Consider the following 16714-nt stretch of genomic DNA (forward strand, 5'->3'; position numbering starts at 1 on the left):
CTGTGCATGATGCTTGAAAGGAGTCCAACAAATTCTTCTCTCAAGTCATTCTCTTTAAGGTCCTTCATAAAACTATGGCTTTGAAATTCTACTTTTTTTTTTTCCCCAGAGTAGATGGAAGTATGAAGTATTTGCAATTTTGAGTAAGTATCCTTTTTTTTCCCTGCTGGTTTAATAAAAGCAAGTATCTATCTACAGCAAGTGGCGTACTCCAGTAATTTCCCTGGTCCTGGGTAGCCTCAATTTCAAAGAAACTTTTTGAAAAGCCTTTTTTCAAAAAGGTTTGAATGTATGCCTACTGATGCCAACAATTATGATTCAGGAAGCAACACACAAATAGTGACTCTGTTCCATCTTCAGCTATACTTTCTTCTGACTCATCATCACAATTCAATTTTAAAAGCCATTAAGAACACTCAAACTGCTTTTCTGATGTAAGAACAGAAATTGTATTGAGTGAATCAGTCATATACAGTGTGCCTGCACAAATTCTCACTGCTGCCCAGAAACCTTTCAACTTGCACAGGTAAATATGAATGTTCCAAGCCTGGCTGATTCCCACACAAGCCTTGCAAGTCTTCTTCTTCCTTTTTTTTTTTTTTTTTTTTTTCTGTACCAGGTGAAACTTTGTAAAACCCTGTGTCAGTTCATAGCATCTGAGGCTCAGTAACAAAGGCGCTGGAATTTATTCCAGCAAACCACAGGGTCAGGAAGGAACCTCAAACAGACCAGATCTCTTAACACCCACATTCTCAGGTAGGCAGCAGGTCCTCCACAAGCATCACACCTCAGCAATCCCCCAGGCCCTGACCACACAGTTCCCTCCCACTGGCAAAGACAGCAAGCATGGGAGGGGCAGGAAAATGAGGGAGAAGGGATGGAAGGAGCCAAGGCTGGACTGGAACTCTCTGCTCCAGTTTTACAAAGCAGAGTCAGCGTTAAAAAGATCTGACATTCATTTCCACAATGCAGGGCACACATCTCTTTCCCCAGCCCTCTCCACAGGCTTAGGGGTAGGTGGTTGGGTTTACCCTGGGACACGTGTGGGAGAAACACCCGAATTCTCAGGAGGGTCAATAACAACATTTACCCACAAACTTTAGAACTCTTAAGTAGAATAAGGTACTTGGCAAATTTTAAAACATCCAGATGAAGTAAGTCACTTTGCAAACTTTAACTCATCCAGACACAGCAAGGTACTTACTGAAAATTTTTGGTTCAGATTTAAGAAGAGGAAGGTAGAAGAAAGAGGGAAAAAGAAAAAGAAAAGGGAGAAAGAAAGATAAATATTCACTATCCTAGGACCCACTTTTCCTCCAGTCTCCTACACTGTTTCTTTTGGCTTCTGTAAGAACTGGGAGGAATGAGAGGAAAGGGAGGAAGATAATATCTCTGCTGTCACCTCTTAAGGCTGCCTTAGTCCCTCCCCCAGAGCACATGTGGAGGATGGAAGGGAAAAAACAAAAAGGGTGGGATACAGAAGGGGAAAAGAAAGACAGCACCAAGCAGGTCTGGTTTAGAAAAGAGTCTAAAGCCTCCTCAAATCAATAGAAAGTCCCTTTAATTGACTGCAATGGGCTTTGAATTAGAGCTATATTCTACTTATCAAGTACAGCAGCTGAGAATCAATAATATTTTGACTTACCCTTCAAAGCAACAACTACGCTACTAACTTTGGGCTAAGAAAAAGTACAATTAATAGCATATTAATTCATTAGAGTTTATCTCACTGAAGTTCCCTTCTCATCAGGTGGTAGAGTCCGATGGAGTTTAGAAGTGATCACACATGCATGAATATCTTGTATAACTGAGGCCATAAAGAAAATACTTTTGTTCTTAACATTAAGTCAGATCAAATATTCATTGATATCTACATCTCTTAGCAAGTATCTCAAGCAGAGATCAATAAACACTTATTAGTGACTGACTACGTTTCCTGCAGTAAAGGAGGGAATTTCAGCCAACAGATCAGAGAAGCCAAACAATCAGGGGAGCTGGAGTTTAGTGCTTGCCTGCCAGATATCATTTACCTTCTCATTGTCTCAGTTGCCACAACTAGAAAATTGCAGATCAAAGGATTATTTAAAAACTATAGTCATTCCTTTAAAATATAAATAATTATTTCAAAATACAAGTATAGATTGTTTCAAGGGGAAAAAAACCTCACAACTGCAAGTTTTTGGTTGTGAAAATTTTTTCAGACTCAAATCAGGAAATTACTAAATGACACGGGGAATAAAAAAAAAAAAAAATTATTAAACTTTTCATAGATTTACATGTGCCTCTTTGATATTTCTGTAGATTGCTGAAGTCTCTTACTTTACCTACAGCATTTTACCACCTCAAATCCCACACAATGTTTCAAATAATATTCTAGCAGAAAACCAGACATTTGAGTTGTTTAGAGAGCAGAGACAACCATTAATACTGCTGAACTATGTTACAGCAAAAAGGTTTCTGCTGCTTTAAAGAAAGTATTCCATAACCTTCCAAAATAACCTGTGTGTAATGGACAATATAGGATTACTTTTTGGCAGGGGGAATATCCTGTTGCTATTGACTGCAGTGTTACAGTATCCCCACACACTAGTACACAGTTATTGTGAGATAAAGACCACGTTGAAAAACAAACTGATTGCAGCACTGAAAACAGTAAAGGAACTGTCCAGTGATATAAAAATTCACTTCTTTAGGAGAACAATGACTGGAACAGTATCACTTCTAGATTAGGATTAAAGAATAAAAGTCTTAACTGAAACTAAGAAATTAATACAGTGTATTTCTTTCTTCTAGGGATGCTATTTTAAAGCAAGACAGAAAACTTGATATAGAGGTATAGAGATGGTGCTGTATATGGTTTTAGATATATATATATTATATATATATTTCTATATATATATACACACACACATATATATATATATATACATAATTACATGTACATATATGTAATTTATATCATCTGTTGATGTAAAGCTGTGTGGTATGTTTCTGGTTTCTCTCTCCACATTCATACATTTATTGAATTTAATCTGCTGGAACTATTATGAGGCAGAAAAAAAGCTACTGGCATCTGCTTTTTACACGGAATTTACAAGGACAATGTCTACAGAATGAAAAGTATGCTCACCATGAGCAATCCAAATTCTTTTTTAAATTTCTCTGTTAGTCTAGAGGAATGTCGCAGGCAGAAACTTTCATTATACACTAGAACCAAATCTAATTACTGAAAGAATTATTTTAATGAAAAGTCTTAGTGAGATATACTGAAGAGTTTTTCCAGGTGAGAAAGGTTATATTTAATCCTTGTATCTGCAACAAATTCACTCATGCACCTTATTCAGTTTTAATTTCATCCAATGTTCTTTTAGGCAGTGATTTGAAATACACACATACGACCTCTGATGTATTTCATGTGCACACATTGCAATATAAAGCACCTAATGAAGGGTGTGCGGATGTTTCTGGAGCAATCTCTTTCTGAGATTTTGTGAGTTTAGTTCAACAATCCCCAGTGCAGGGCACACCTGTGTTTGAGAGCTGTGTGATACCCTGGGGGGAAGGTGGGCAGCAGTGCCCTGGCTGTTCCCAGGGCTGGGAAGGTGGCTCTGGCCACCCCCAGTGACCACAATGCACACCCTTTGTTGGTGGCTGTGGAAGGGATGGGCTTTTGGTCATCTCTTGGAAGCCAATGAAGCAGTTGATGAGACACTGCCAAGGTACAAGGTAAAAGCAATGTATAGTTTCACAGTCATGCCTTAAAAACAAAAGTAATTATTTGAAAATGCTGCTGTCATCATGTCCCTTTCAAATGCTACAGTGACTTACCATCACATCATCTACCAGCACAGGTTTTACCATAATTAGTGACCAATGCTAAAGAATGTGAAGATAAATATAAAAAAAATTAATAGGCTGTAGACATACAACTTTATTTGGATAGATCAGATCCATGCAATAACTGGGAGTTGTCTTCCAAAGGACCCATTAGTTATCCTTTAGGTCTTCTAATTAATGATCTAGTCTTCTGGGAGCCTATTAATAATGCTTATATTAATAGCAGCATAATTCTAGCTGAGGATTAAAAAACTGAAACACTATTTTATAAGTACTTGTACAGTAGAGTTTGGGACTTAGTAATAGACATATACATAAATACATCAGATTGAAAATTGAGGAACAGAAGGTGTGATTAGGGGCTGCAATAACATCTCTAAAATGAACTGCTATACTTTCATTCAGGACTTATGTTCAGTGATATAGTTAAGCTTTTCTTTTTTTTTTTTTTTTTGGTGCCTCAGTGGGCCAGATTTTCAGTGTTGAAAAGCTAATGACAGATTCCTGTTCTCAAGACTATTTCCTGAAACTCATTAAAAGTATGTGCCAAGCTGGTCTTAAAGAATCAGTCCCCATTACCATGAATGGCTAATATTTAATAAAACATACAATCACAAAAACAAATCTAGAAAAAAAGACAGTAGTAAAATAACACTCCAGCTTGCTACTAAATGCAATGTTCTTTGATATAAGTCTATTTCAACTTCATTTATTCCAGGGTTCTACAGCAGTCAAAATAATCAATGCAGAATTTTCCATGTGATTTACACATTGCTTTTTAAAATGAATTGTCTGAAACAAAAAAAGCTTTTTTCTGCTGCCTGGCTTGTTTTCTAAAACATATTCTCTTTCTTTTAAAGTGAGAGAACGACCTCTGCTTCAGGAACAATTTTCTGAGACAGTGTGTTTATCAAATGGCTTCTCTGCTTTCATGAAAACAATTTATTTTCACTGAACTCCTCAAGATAAGCATTGAAGTCAGGAAGAATGTACAATGACATTTATAATTACATTCAAGAAACAAATATTTTGCTAAAGAAAGGATTTTGATTTTTATCGATTTTACAGATACAAAATATTTTCTCTCTTCCAACATACCATTTAATGATATTGTCTCCCTGAAATTACAAAGTATATTTTCATATGCATGGAAAGAAAAGCCCAGGACAGTAATCTTCTCATAGAAAGGCTACAGTATGCATCCTGAACAATGAAAGCTGTAGTATAACCCTTAGAGCCAAATTGCCTTCCCTGCCCCACTCTTTGGAAATAATCGGCAGAAAAGGACAATTTAAGCAGGAGGATACCTGCCCCTTGCAGAGCCTCCTCCAAACAGCCCCTCTATGCCCAATCTTAGAAAAAACATTTGCTCTTGAGAAGGGACATCCTTCTCTCCAGCTTTCCTCCCACGCTTCCCCCTGCTCAGAGACATTTCTGAGCTCCAAAGCCCAGTGCAGAGCCTGTGGACACAGGGCACGGTGCTTCCCATTCTCTGGGCAACTGGAAGACCTTGCTAAGAAATCTCCCTCTGTTTCCCTCATGGATTCAGCCCTGGACCTGTTCTCAACCACCAACAACAGAAGCTCAGTCATGCCAGACAATTACTGCTTCCTGCTACATTCTAAAATGCCCCTGAAATCAAGGTAGTCCACGTCTTTCAGGACAAAGCAGCCACAGATTTAGCTCTACAGTGCCAGTATTTTGAAATGCAAATTTGATAACTACCTATGCAAAAGCTGCCCGTGAATATATTTAGGAGTTCCATTTGGGCTGCCTGGAAACGTGGGGTTGGTTGGGGTTTACAGGATTAAAAAGACATACTGCTCTCACTCCAATGAATGCCCTTTAATTTGTGGGAATTCATTTTAGAATAAAAAATTTAAGATCTGGTTTATTCCTTGTCTGTCAAACATCCTAGCTTTTCATTATCCCATTTTTTTCCAGTGCATGTAGGTAGTTCTCATCATAAAGATCCCCTGATAAAGTTCTCCTCCAGAGACACACTCTTTGTAGGCTCAGCTAGTGAAGAAATATCATACATTTGTAATATTCAAAGAGAAGTTGAAAAAAATCAAAAGCAGCTGAAAAGAGATTGTATTTCACTAATACACACCAAGGCTTTATTTAAAATATACAGTGTTAAATTTGATCAAATATCAACCCACTATTCAGAGTGAAATAATCTCTTTTAATTTGCATGTATCTGTGTGTGCCAAAGAGAAGTGTGTTTGCTTTCAAGCAGGTGCACATCCTGCTATGACTAAATCTCTAACTCATCAAATTGCTTTACCAGTGTGGGACATGCCCTATTTCTGGAACAGCTTCAAGTATTTTCCCCAGCATTTCAGCCACCTGTTTACCGAGTTCATACTCCAAAGGAGATGCATGCAATTAGAAACAAGGAAATGAAAATAAATGACCTTGTTTGTTATAAATAACAAAGAGACTCAGCAAAATTAATGCAGTGAAGCCTGACCTTCTGACCTGAAAGAAAGAATCACCTCATTCCTTTGTAGCAGGCTCACAATGCTCCAGCACCAGGCATTGTTGTGCAGCTTTGCCTCTTTTGATGGATCTCAAAGGAGTATATTCTAAATATTAAATGTTTTACAAGTTAGATTAGGAAATTTGCATTAAAAGGAATGTTGAAACAAAGTCAAGAGAGCAATGATAAAGATTATCACTGCTTAATTTAGAGAATCCAGGTAAGCTGTGTGTATGGCAGTTCACAATAATACAGTTTTTCAATTGAAATATAAATATGACATTTGGGGTGCTAAAAAGCCATGAAATGTCTCCTTCAGTGTTCAGTGAATTCATGAGGGAGAAAGTTTTTAATTAGCCAACTCCAGGAAAAAGAAACATTTTTCTTTTGTTAATTGTTTGTGCTATGATGGTATGACTTTTGAAAAAAAAGCAAAATACTTCCACAACTACTGCCAAAAATATATACTCTTTTCTCATTCTTTAATTAGGCAAGTAGAAATGCTTTCTTTTGTATGAAGCTTACTGATAATGTTTTAATGGGTTACATTTTCACTTTTAATTGATTCATGTCAGTCTGGAACAGTGTCCAGCTGCAATGGAGGGCAAGGTGTTAGAAATTTGTTTCCCTGCTTGTCTTTGGAGAAAATGAGAACACAGCATTGTTTTCATGGCAGTCCTCACAAAAAGAGCAGTGTAATTACAGTGCTGGTTCCCATCTTGTCAGTCTTCCAAACAAGTCTGTTATTAATGAAGCAGCTCAGAACCGTTGCAGAAATGAAAGGAAAATGCATTTGCATCTCACTGAAAGCAGCTCCCACAACAGGTATTGTTTGATAAAGATTTTTCAAAACTTGTTTTTTTGGGTTTTCTTCCCCTTCTCTCACTTTCAGTGACATCCATCCTGCTGAGGTACAGCAACACCCTTCACAGCAATCACAGCCTCAACTCTGCAAGTCGCTCCTCTGCCCAGAGAGCATTGGTGGGAGTGGGGATGGGGCTCTACCTGCAGCGCCCAGGGTGATGGGCACAGCCCAGGGACACAGACAGCCACCAATGCAGGGCCACAGGAGGCATGGCAGTCACAGAGGGGCACTGGGAAATCAGTCTTGTACACAGGAGGCAGCTCCTGGGCTGGAGCAGCAGCCAGACCAGTAAAAGGCACCTCATGCAGGACCATGACAGGATCAGGAGGATGGGGGGCAGTGGCTCTTCTCCTCTCCACCCTCTCACACTTCTTCCATCATTCTGCATCCAATGGAGCCTCTCCACCCCCTTAAGCTCTTGGCATGACTCATTCCTGCTCCCAAACTTTTACAGTAAAAGGGTGACCTGAATGAATAATTTCCAGCAGAAAAAGAGCTGATCAACACAGCCTCTCCTTCTGCTCAAGCAAGTCTCTTGAACAGCTTGTGCTTTTGTCCAAATGTGTGTATCATTAAAAACTAAACACTCCACATGGCTGAAGATAGGGATATGTTGAAGTGTTTGATTGAATCAGAGACCTTTGGGGTACTGTCTTCTCAATCAATCTGCATTTGTCCTCACAGATTGAAACCAGAGCATTCACGTGTGTAAACACTGAGCTGTGAGGCCCTGTATGACATGCCCCATGGGAGCAAACCTGCATGACAAACAGCTTCTTAGAGCTAAGCCCAACCAGAAGAAATTCTGCTTTTGTGGAGCATGAAGTCACAATCTCTGTCCTGCCCTGGGGTCCCACATGTGATCCACCCAGTACCCAGGCTGGGCTGTGGATCTGTGCTGATCCACCTCTGTATGATGTTCACGGGTTGAAAAAGGGGGAGCAGAGCTGGGGATCCATCACCAGGGCTCATGCTTAGAGCATGACTTACACACAGACTTACACTGCCTTCTTCAGCTGACCACCTTCATTTTAGAGCAAAGACTTCTACCCTACAGTTCCAGCCAAGTTTACTGCAAATTGTGCAAGCACCAAGACCATTCTAATGTGCAGTTCTAACATGCAAGCTGGCTGTGCAAGCACAACCATTTCCTCTGCACCACATCCTTGAATGTCCTTGCAATACGTGGGTGAGACAGACTTCACTGCTGGGACGAGTGGTCTTTTCTGTAATGACAACCTAAACCAAACAAAGGCAAAGAACACAGAAGTGTTACATCCAAAAATCAGCTCTAAAGATATGCAAATAATAACAGTACTTCAAAAAGCTTCAAATGAGTAGCATCCAAAATGAGTGATATATTATAAACTGGGTTTAAAAAGCAGTAGTTTTCAGGAGCATTAGTTTACATGAAGTACATGCATAACTGGCTTTGGAATTCAGCTGAACTCAAGTCTCCCTGGAAAGAAAATGGTGTAGTTTTACTCCTTGGCTGTTTAACCGATTCAGGAAGGGTAGCTACCCACACTGGAGCAGGAGAGCAGATATTTTTTTCCCAAGAATACAGGAGGCACTTGCTGACTAGAAAATAGTTGTGAAGAACAAAGTTCCTACACAAAAACCAGGGTTCGCCCAACTGCAGCTCTTGCAAGTCACAATTAAAGGCTCCACATGGTCAAAGTTATTGTCACTGGATCTGGGGAAAACCTCAAAATTAACAAAAGTTTCCTTCTTTCTTCCATTGGTGCCCATCTGAGGAGAGAGCAAGCAATACCACAGACAGTTTGAGGGGACAAAGAGAGTGTCAAGGCCAGTGTCCCTGTCTCAGCACGACAGCCCTTGCTGGCCATGGCTCTGTGAGCTACTGCTGAGCACATAATGATTTTGCACTGAAAGGCTAAACCAGCCATTGCTCTGGACTGAACAACCACAACTCTTAACTCATTCCTTCATTAAATGCTTTGCCATTCCTTGAGAATGAGAGGATCTATAGAAAAATCACATTGTCCTGTAATCCACTGGTAAACAATATCTTATATATATTAAACTGTTCTGTAGCAGTCATCTGTTCTTTCCAAGCTGTGACAGGACTTTGAATTATGTGCTCTATCAGCAAGTGTAGCAGTAAATTCCCCAGTTATGCTGTGCATGGCAGGCTTGCGGAAACACCCGTGACAATGAAGTGAGCAGAGAACTCATACATGACGGAATCCACGCAGCAGACTGGGTTTTGGGGACAGTTGGGCCTCAACAAACAATCCTTTCTTCTCAGTCTATAGAGGAGCTGCACTGGGGCCTACTTTGGCCATTAGTCTAAGGAAAGCCTTTGTTGAACATATAGCTGCTTCTCACATTGAAAGAATAAATCACATTCTTATTCTGGGTATGTCTCCACTGCATTCACTGATGTGAATGTTGTTCCATGGCTGAAAAACTGGGTAAACAGCGTGCCCTGTGCAGCTCTGAGCTGTTGTGGCTACATTACTGCCTGAACAACCTCATTTACAGCCAGCCTGGATGTGCCTGTAAGAGCAGCAGCTCTGGCAGAGATCTGTTCTTCAGACAGCATATCCTGTCTTTTCAGGAATATTTCATTCCTCAGGCTGGATTACCAGGATTTGAACCACTTTGGAACCCACTTTGCCTGAGAAGGAGAAGGGAAATCCTATCTTTTCTATGTGCCTAGTGAAGCAAAACACAAATTAGGCAAGTTTCAGGAATGGCTCTGAATCTATAGGGTTTTTTTAGGGTTATGCAGATATATGGTAATTTGTCAGGCACACACCCTAGAAGTACATGTATAGTGCATGTTCCCCTTCTAATACTTTAAATCCAGACTAATTAATGTTCCTAACTGCTTCAATGTACAGCAATTCAATATTCATTCACCCTCACAATCATACACCTATCTCCACTCTTCAATGTGCTTCATCTTTTACAATTAACTTACATTTGTGTCCATCTTCATATCCTTGAAAGAAGAGGAAAGCTCCAGGTTTCAGCAGACCATAGGGACCTCTGCTGACAGCTTCTATAGAGGCGGTCATCGTTGGGTGAACAGAAGTGGTCTTGCATCATACCTGAGCCTCAGTTACTGGAGATTCTGTTTGAAAGAGTGAGTTTTCTGTTTGATAGAGTGAGTCTGATGATCCATCATCACTCTCGTGGCAAGGCTCCCATTTCCAGGCAGGGTGTTACAGCTTCAGCTCAGCTTTTGATGGACTCCTAATATTAAAAAATATAGGACTTGTTAGTCCACGTACAGAATTCTGCATTTTTACATTTGAATAGGAGTTTATTTCTCTCTGGCAAAAAAATTCCTGTGTCCCTTCTACCCCCCATTTCAGTTAGCACTTTTCCATGAAGTCTTGTGTTACAGGAGAGGACCATGGCTGAAGCAAACGCAGAGCTCCAGGGAAGCACTGATTCCTGAAGGGCTTTCACAGTTTTAGTTCAGAACTACAGCATACAAATTTCTGGATTATTATACCATAGATAAATAAATAAATTTACACACAAATACATATATGTGTGTATGTGAGATGTGTGCATTTGTGTACTCCTCTGCACAGATGCAAATTTAAATTAATTTAAAAAAGGAACCCAAAACCAGAAAAACCCAACCAAACCCAAAAATCAAGTAACTCCTCTAATGACACAATCCTTTCTACGATACATGTTTTTTAACAGGATAAATGGGAGACACAGAAGTATATACAGTAAAGTAGTGTTTACTCCCTCTTTCCATACAAAATTTACTAGTGCTGTTGGGGAATCACCACAAGAAAATTTCCAATAACCAGAGTTATAACCACTTCTAAATTAAAATTCCTATTTTTAAGTTTTTCTGCCTTCTTTTATTATCTATTGCAATAGATCTGCCTTGCTAAAAGATTATGTATAATCATTTGCAAAGAAAATAGCTCTTCTAAATGCTAATGTTAAATGTCTATGTTTTTAAAACCTTAGCTACACTAACCCTTTAAATTGTTGTTTCAATTGTTTCCTCCTCTTGCTGCCATTAATGAAATATTTTATATATGCAATTGGTCCCAATTTGTTTAAGGAATTCCAAATAAATACAGTGGCCATTGATTTCTCCTAGTTCTTCTCCTTTGTTCTTACATCTCAAAAGAGTTCAACTAACCTGGTAGCATTTATCCTGCCTATTCCCTTCAGAATTATCTCTGACTCAATGAGATGACCTCCTAATTTCCTCTGTTCTATAGACCTGCTTTCTCTAACAAATAACTAAGGTCTCTCTGCCCTTGTACCATACTAGCAGTGGTTTTGAAGCTTTTCTGATTGTACAATAACTTTTTAAAAAGATAATTAAAACCAGAGAGTGGTCTTTTGAGCATTACCATGATACTGTCATGCTTCACCAGTATCAGACTACATGAAGACATGAAGCTTCTGTATTTGCATTTCACACCATGCTCCGATTCTTTTTGCTGTTCATTTTTTTCCTTTGATTTAATTTTTTTTTCTTTTTTTCTGTTGAGAATTCTATGGTCTTATTGCTCTCCATTGGTGTGGGCTGTCTTTGAAAGCATGTTATACATTCTTTACCTGGTCTTTCCTATTCTCCTAAGCACAGTTCATTGTGTTTAAATACCCTGACTCAAATAGAGTGAGGATGTGGCCTCCCACATCAACTGCTCCTCCACATCAACCTCACCTTGGTCTCATTTTGGTGCCCTTCTCTCAATTGAAGAGGCCCACAGTACACAAGGATAATGGGATAATGGGAACTTCTGTGTACAGAAATATTCTCTTGTAACCACAGACTATCCAAACCATATGTCATGACTTAAAATCTGCCAAGAACTCACAGTCCATGACTACAAGTCTTCAGGCATTTCCAGCCAGGCACTATTTCCAATAACGTGGTCAGCATGTTCATGTCTCCTCCTGAGTGTTTCAGTTTCCCCCAGAAATCTGGGTTGATTCTTGAAGTTCTAATTTTTGTCAGTATTCAGAGTCTATATAAACTTCTTTTTCTGTTTTGGTGTCTCTTCTTTGTATTATCATTATCTTCATTGAGAAAAATGACTCAAAGAATTTAACATCTAAACAATGTATTTCTCTCAACTAGAGGTAGGTTAACTTTGCAATGTCTCTCAAACTCAGCTGCATTCTCCAGTGACCTCATTTCTTGTGCATTCAGAAAATCTCTTATTTATCTTAGCCTTCACACAGACTTCTTTTATTTTCTTCTTTTTACTTACACTTTCCCCTTTGTTCTGTAATCTTTCAATCTTTCCCACCTGCTTTATCTCAGAGATGATTGATATATGCATTTCAACAATCTCAACTGCTATTTTATTTATCCCAAATAAATATCCACACTGGACGGCAGGTAGAATTCTCTAGCTACAACAAAACTTCGGCTTTGAAAATCTCCTATTTTATTTTACATCCATACCCTTCCATGATCCCCTCATGCTTTTCAAAGCTTTTCTTTCTTCTTGCACTTTTTGATTTCACTATAAACCCAGCTTGGTTATAACACCTCATATCAAAATATTCTCCCATTCTTACATCTCTAGTCATGCTATATTTATTATGCACACCTATGAAAAGGGTTGTTCCCTTTTTAGTCCCTTTTAAATTGTGCAAAGAAGCAATATTATAGCATTCAGTCTGTGATTTGAGTTACACACCCAGACTGATTTAAAGCTAGATGGAGGGGCAATTCAGGTATGTTGTGTGTTTAAAGGACTCTGTGTGAAATAAAAAGAAATCTATAATGTTACCCTCAGGATTTCAGGCAATGATATTCCAAGTCTGAAAGAGAAGGAATAAAGAAACTGAAAAAGGATACACACCACTGACCAATCAATTGGAAAGTACGGTAAATGGAAAACAGAAGCCTCCCTGGATTTGCCTTATGGGCTGACAGCAGTGGCTTTGTATAAAAAGACAGAGCACTTATGATCCACTTTCTACTGGAGACATTATAAATTAGTTTTTCTGAAGGCATAATCCACCGTAACAGATTCTAAGGTGGTGTGGAAAAATCCCACCACTCCTTGATACGAGCACTAAATGATGCCCTGTCTGTCATGGATCCCATGTCTCTTTGCTCAGGCAAAGCCTGTCTCTGGGAAACTCAAAAGTTATTGAAATGCACCAACCTTTATTGCAAAACTGAGCTGCACTGAGGGTGATTGCAACCTTTATTAAGACTCAGGAGACTTTGGTTAGGCCTCACAGTAGACAAGTTACAAAAGGCTTCTGTCTTTGTGCTACTAAGTGCAGGAAAGAAATCTCCTACAGGCTTTGAATGAAGATGAGAGGAGCTCCCTGCACCCTGATTTCCAGCAGGGATCCTGGCTTCCCAGCTCCTTCCCAAAGCACAGAGCCTCACCTCGGGCAACCAGCCCCATCTCTCCTTTCACAGACACAAAGCCCACCTCATTACTTCTGGACCCCAAATTGGGGACCTATTTAGTGAAAACTCATATGCAAGAGAGAAACTATCTGGGGCAGGATTTCCCAAGTTCCTATTAAACGGCTGGAAAACCACAGAAATCCTGAAACTATAAAAGTGGAAGCACGTAGTGTCAGACCATCGTGAGAGACAGAGATCTCTCAGAGGATCAGTGGTTTTAGAGCTGGGTGGTGATGCAGGGAGCACTCTCTGACACCTTTTGAAATATCTGTAACACCATTCATTTCTCCTTTACTTCTAATTTTCTCTCAGCTCCAGGAGTATTATAGTGGCATTTCTCCTAATATATTAGGCTTTATAATGATGTTAAAGAATTGTCAGCAAAAGGAAATGGAATTACACACTGGAAGAGGGGGAAAAAGGGAAATCAAGCCTGCCAGTCAGGCTTCCTATCTCCTTCAAAAACTTCCTTTGGAAACTTGGTGGAGAGCAAAAGACACCTGTGCAGGCAACCTGTGCCACTCCACACTCATTAGCACTGCTCTCCAGTGAGCAGCACACTTAAGCTCATCATGACTTCTCTAAAATACTAATCATGATTATTTTCAGTAGGATTTCTTGCATAAGGAAAACCATAAGAGACTTAGCAAGCTCAGTTCTAAAAGACAGTAAGGGAGATACTCTCCTCTACAAGAGTCTTCTCAAACAAGTTGAACTAATTTTACAAACCCACAACTCACCTTTCTAGTACAGGGACACTCCAGGCTGTAAAGTAAACAGGCAAATATTAAATGAGGTGACTCAAATATTTATGCAAGCAAAATCACTCTTATTTTGTCAGAAAACAAAGTTGGCAGAGTTTTATAGCCATAACACTTCACTTTGTTTTTTTCACTTCTTCTTCATGGCCCAAACTTGAAAGGCAAGGCAACCTTGGTGGCTGCTGAGGCGGCACACAACTGCTCAGGACTGTCCCACCATCCTCAGGACTTCACTGGGTCAGGACATGCAGACACCAACTCCTCTTAAAACTGCATGTGGGCAAGTGATTGGGATAAAGAAAAGATCAAACAGAACCTCAGCCTTTTCCTCTCATTCTTGCAGAACATGAAAAAAAGCGCTTTGTTTCCTAAGTTCAATATATTAAAGAAACATAATGAGGTAGCTTTTGCTTATATTACAGGCACTGAAAAGTCCTACCTCAACATCTCACATCATTTCTTTGCTAGTAGGCTTCTCAGAAGGTGGAAAGAGACAATGGAAAGATAAAATCTAATGGACAGTATGAACACCTTCCTTGGAAATAATGCAAAAATTACACAGGGACTATAAAAAACCTACTTAGTTTTAATGACAGATTTATTTCAGAACAAATCAGCCTTCATTGAAATGCTTAGCTTAGCTATTTTAGCACTTTTTGTGCACAACTTAAGTGATATAACTTGATAGGGAAGACATTGACTGGAGACTAGAGGAGACAGCTCTGTTCCAAAATGAGGCATGTAAAGGTTGTATGCATGTTTGGTGGAGAGTGCCCTAATTCATTACAGAATGGATTCATATACTTACACAGTGAAAAGCTTGGATTAGGCACACAACATAATTTCCATTATGTTAATGTTGCTTTAAAATATATTGCACGGAGTGCTGCAACAATCAAATTATCAATTATAATGTCTACTCAGAGTAGGAAAGTGTTGCAAACAGAGGGCTGATTACTGCTTCAGTACTTCCAATCTGCATACTCATTGTTTAGTACAGGGAAAACAAATTATCTTGTGTTGGCCCTAGTTCAAATTTAATTAAATGAGTGCAAAGCAATTATAATAAAGTACAATAGTATAGTAATGAAAGGAAAATAACTCATTAACCTATTAATCTTTATTTATGTTCCTCTCAAATAAGTATGTAATTTCTTTATCACTGCATCCCATAAGAAATAGCAGCTCTCACTGCTCATGGTCTGCTTTAGTGGGGCTTATTTTGCTAAAGATCATTGTATGACTTCACTGTTACTATTTATATAGATTTTATTTAATGTGTCTGATTTTTCTCCTCTCCCTTACACAGTGTATTTTAAAACCCTTTCCCACATATCTGTGATGTAGATTATAAACCTGTTCGCACCCCCCATTTTCTTTTAACACTTGTCAGCTCTGAAAGGTAAACCTCTCTAGGAGCATTGCTATGCTTCTGTCATTGCATAAGGGAGGGAGCACTCCCAGAACATCTGCTCAAAAAGACGCTCTTACATTGAGACATAAGATGAAAGCGTATTATTTTTAAGAGGACCTGACACAGCTATTGCTTTACAATCTTTATGGGTATAACAACATACCCCATATTTTCAAATGTGTTTTTTGATTCTTCACCCTGACATTTATCTAGGCTGCTGGGTTGTTTTGTGATTCTGACAAATCTCAAGTTTAAGGAAAACCAATATTTTTAGATGATTAGCCAAATATTACACTGTGGTGTACTTTAATTGTGCTTGCTGTATGCTGGCTCTTATTATTACCTTATCTCTCCAGAACTGGTTTTGTTTTCAATGACATCTTACATTCCAGTGTGTACATTTAATGTCACACACCAGTGCTTAGCTTATTGCAGCCAGTCAGGGTTGACTCCGTCCTTTCACTAAGCTGAGCCACTAACAAAAAAAAAAGAGAAAAAAAAAAATACAAAGCACAAAACCTGCACCAAACCATCACCAAAACTACGCCATAAAGAAGTAGTAAGATTATGAACAAGAATGCATTTTAGAATTTTTTATGAAATAGCAGTTTTTTGTCTATTAGACTGAGGAAACTAAAAAGATTGATTTTTTTTTTTTCTACTAAATGAAATTAAATAGAGGTGGGACTCTACCATAAGCAGTGATTGAATACTATCCTGGAGAGTGGGACAATTGGTAACTGCTGTATAAACTATAAGAAAAATCAAATTAGAAGGACCACAGATTTAAAATACAGTTTTCACTTCCTCCATAGACAGGTTTAATCACTGGCACATATTGAAGAACAGAGGTACCTGTGTGAAATATTTAATCAACAGAAATACAATTCTGAATACACATAAAGGATGAATGAAGGCTGCTTTTGAAAACTGGGAAACAAAACTTTCACAACAG

The 16714-nt window shown here is 38.8% G+C and overlaps 1 protein-coding gene across 4 annotated transcripts in view; it reads right to left on the reverse strand.

Annotated features, from left to right (window-relative positions):
- TOX3 (TOX high mobility group box family member 3) overlaps positions 1-16714 on the reverse strand; it is a 102274-nt gene that overhangs the window by 77493 nt on the left and 8067 nt on the right. For 2 of the 4 annotated variants that reach the window (XM_033069751.2, XM_033069748.2), the window contains exons 3-4: positions 14325-14349; positions 10138-10412 (exon numbers count right to left, since the gene is read on the reverse strand). In XM_033069751.2, the coding sequence (XP_032925642.1) occupies positions 10138-10155 (18 nt within the window). In that variant the 5' untranslated portion in view covers positions 10156-10412; positions 14325-14349. Of the gene's footprint in view, positions 1-10137; positions 10413-12946; positions 12978-14324; positions 14350-16714 lie in introns of all 4 variants that reach the window. The other 2 variants (XM_033069749.2, XM_033069750.2) reach the window with 2 other exon arrangements.

The sequence above is a fragment of the Catharus ustulatus genome, chromosome 11, assembly GCF_009819885.2.
Source record: "Catharus ustulatus isolate bCatUst1 chromosome 11, bCatUst1.pri.v2, whole genome shotgun sequence".
In the NCBI taxonomy this organism is placed as follows: domain Eukaryota; kingdom Metazoa; phylum Chordata; class Aves; order Passeriformes; family Turdidae; genus Catharus; species Catharus ustulatus.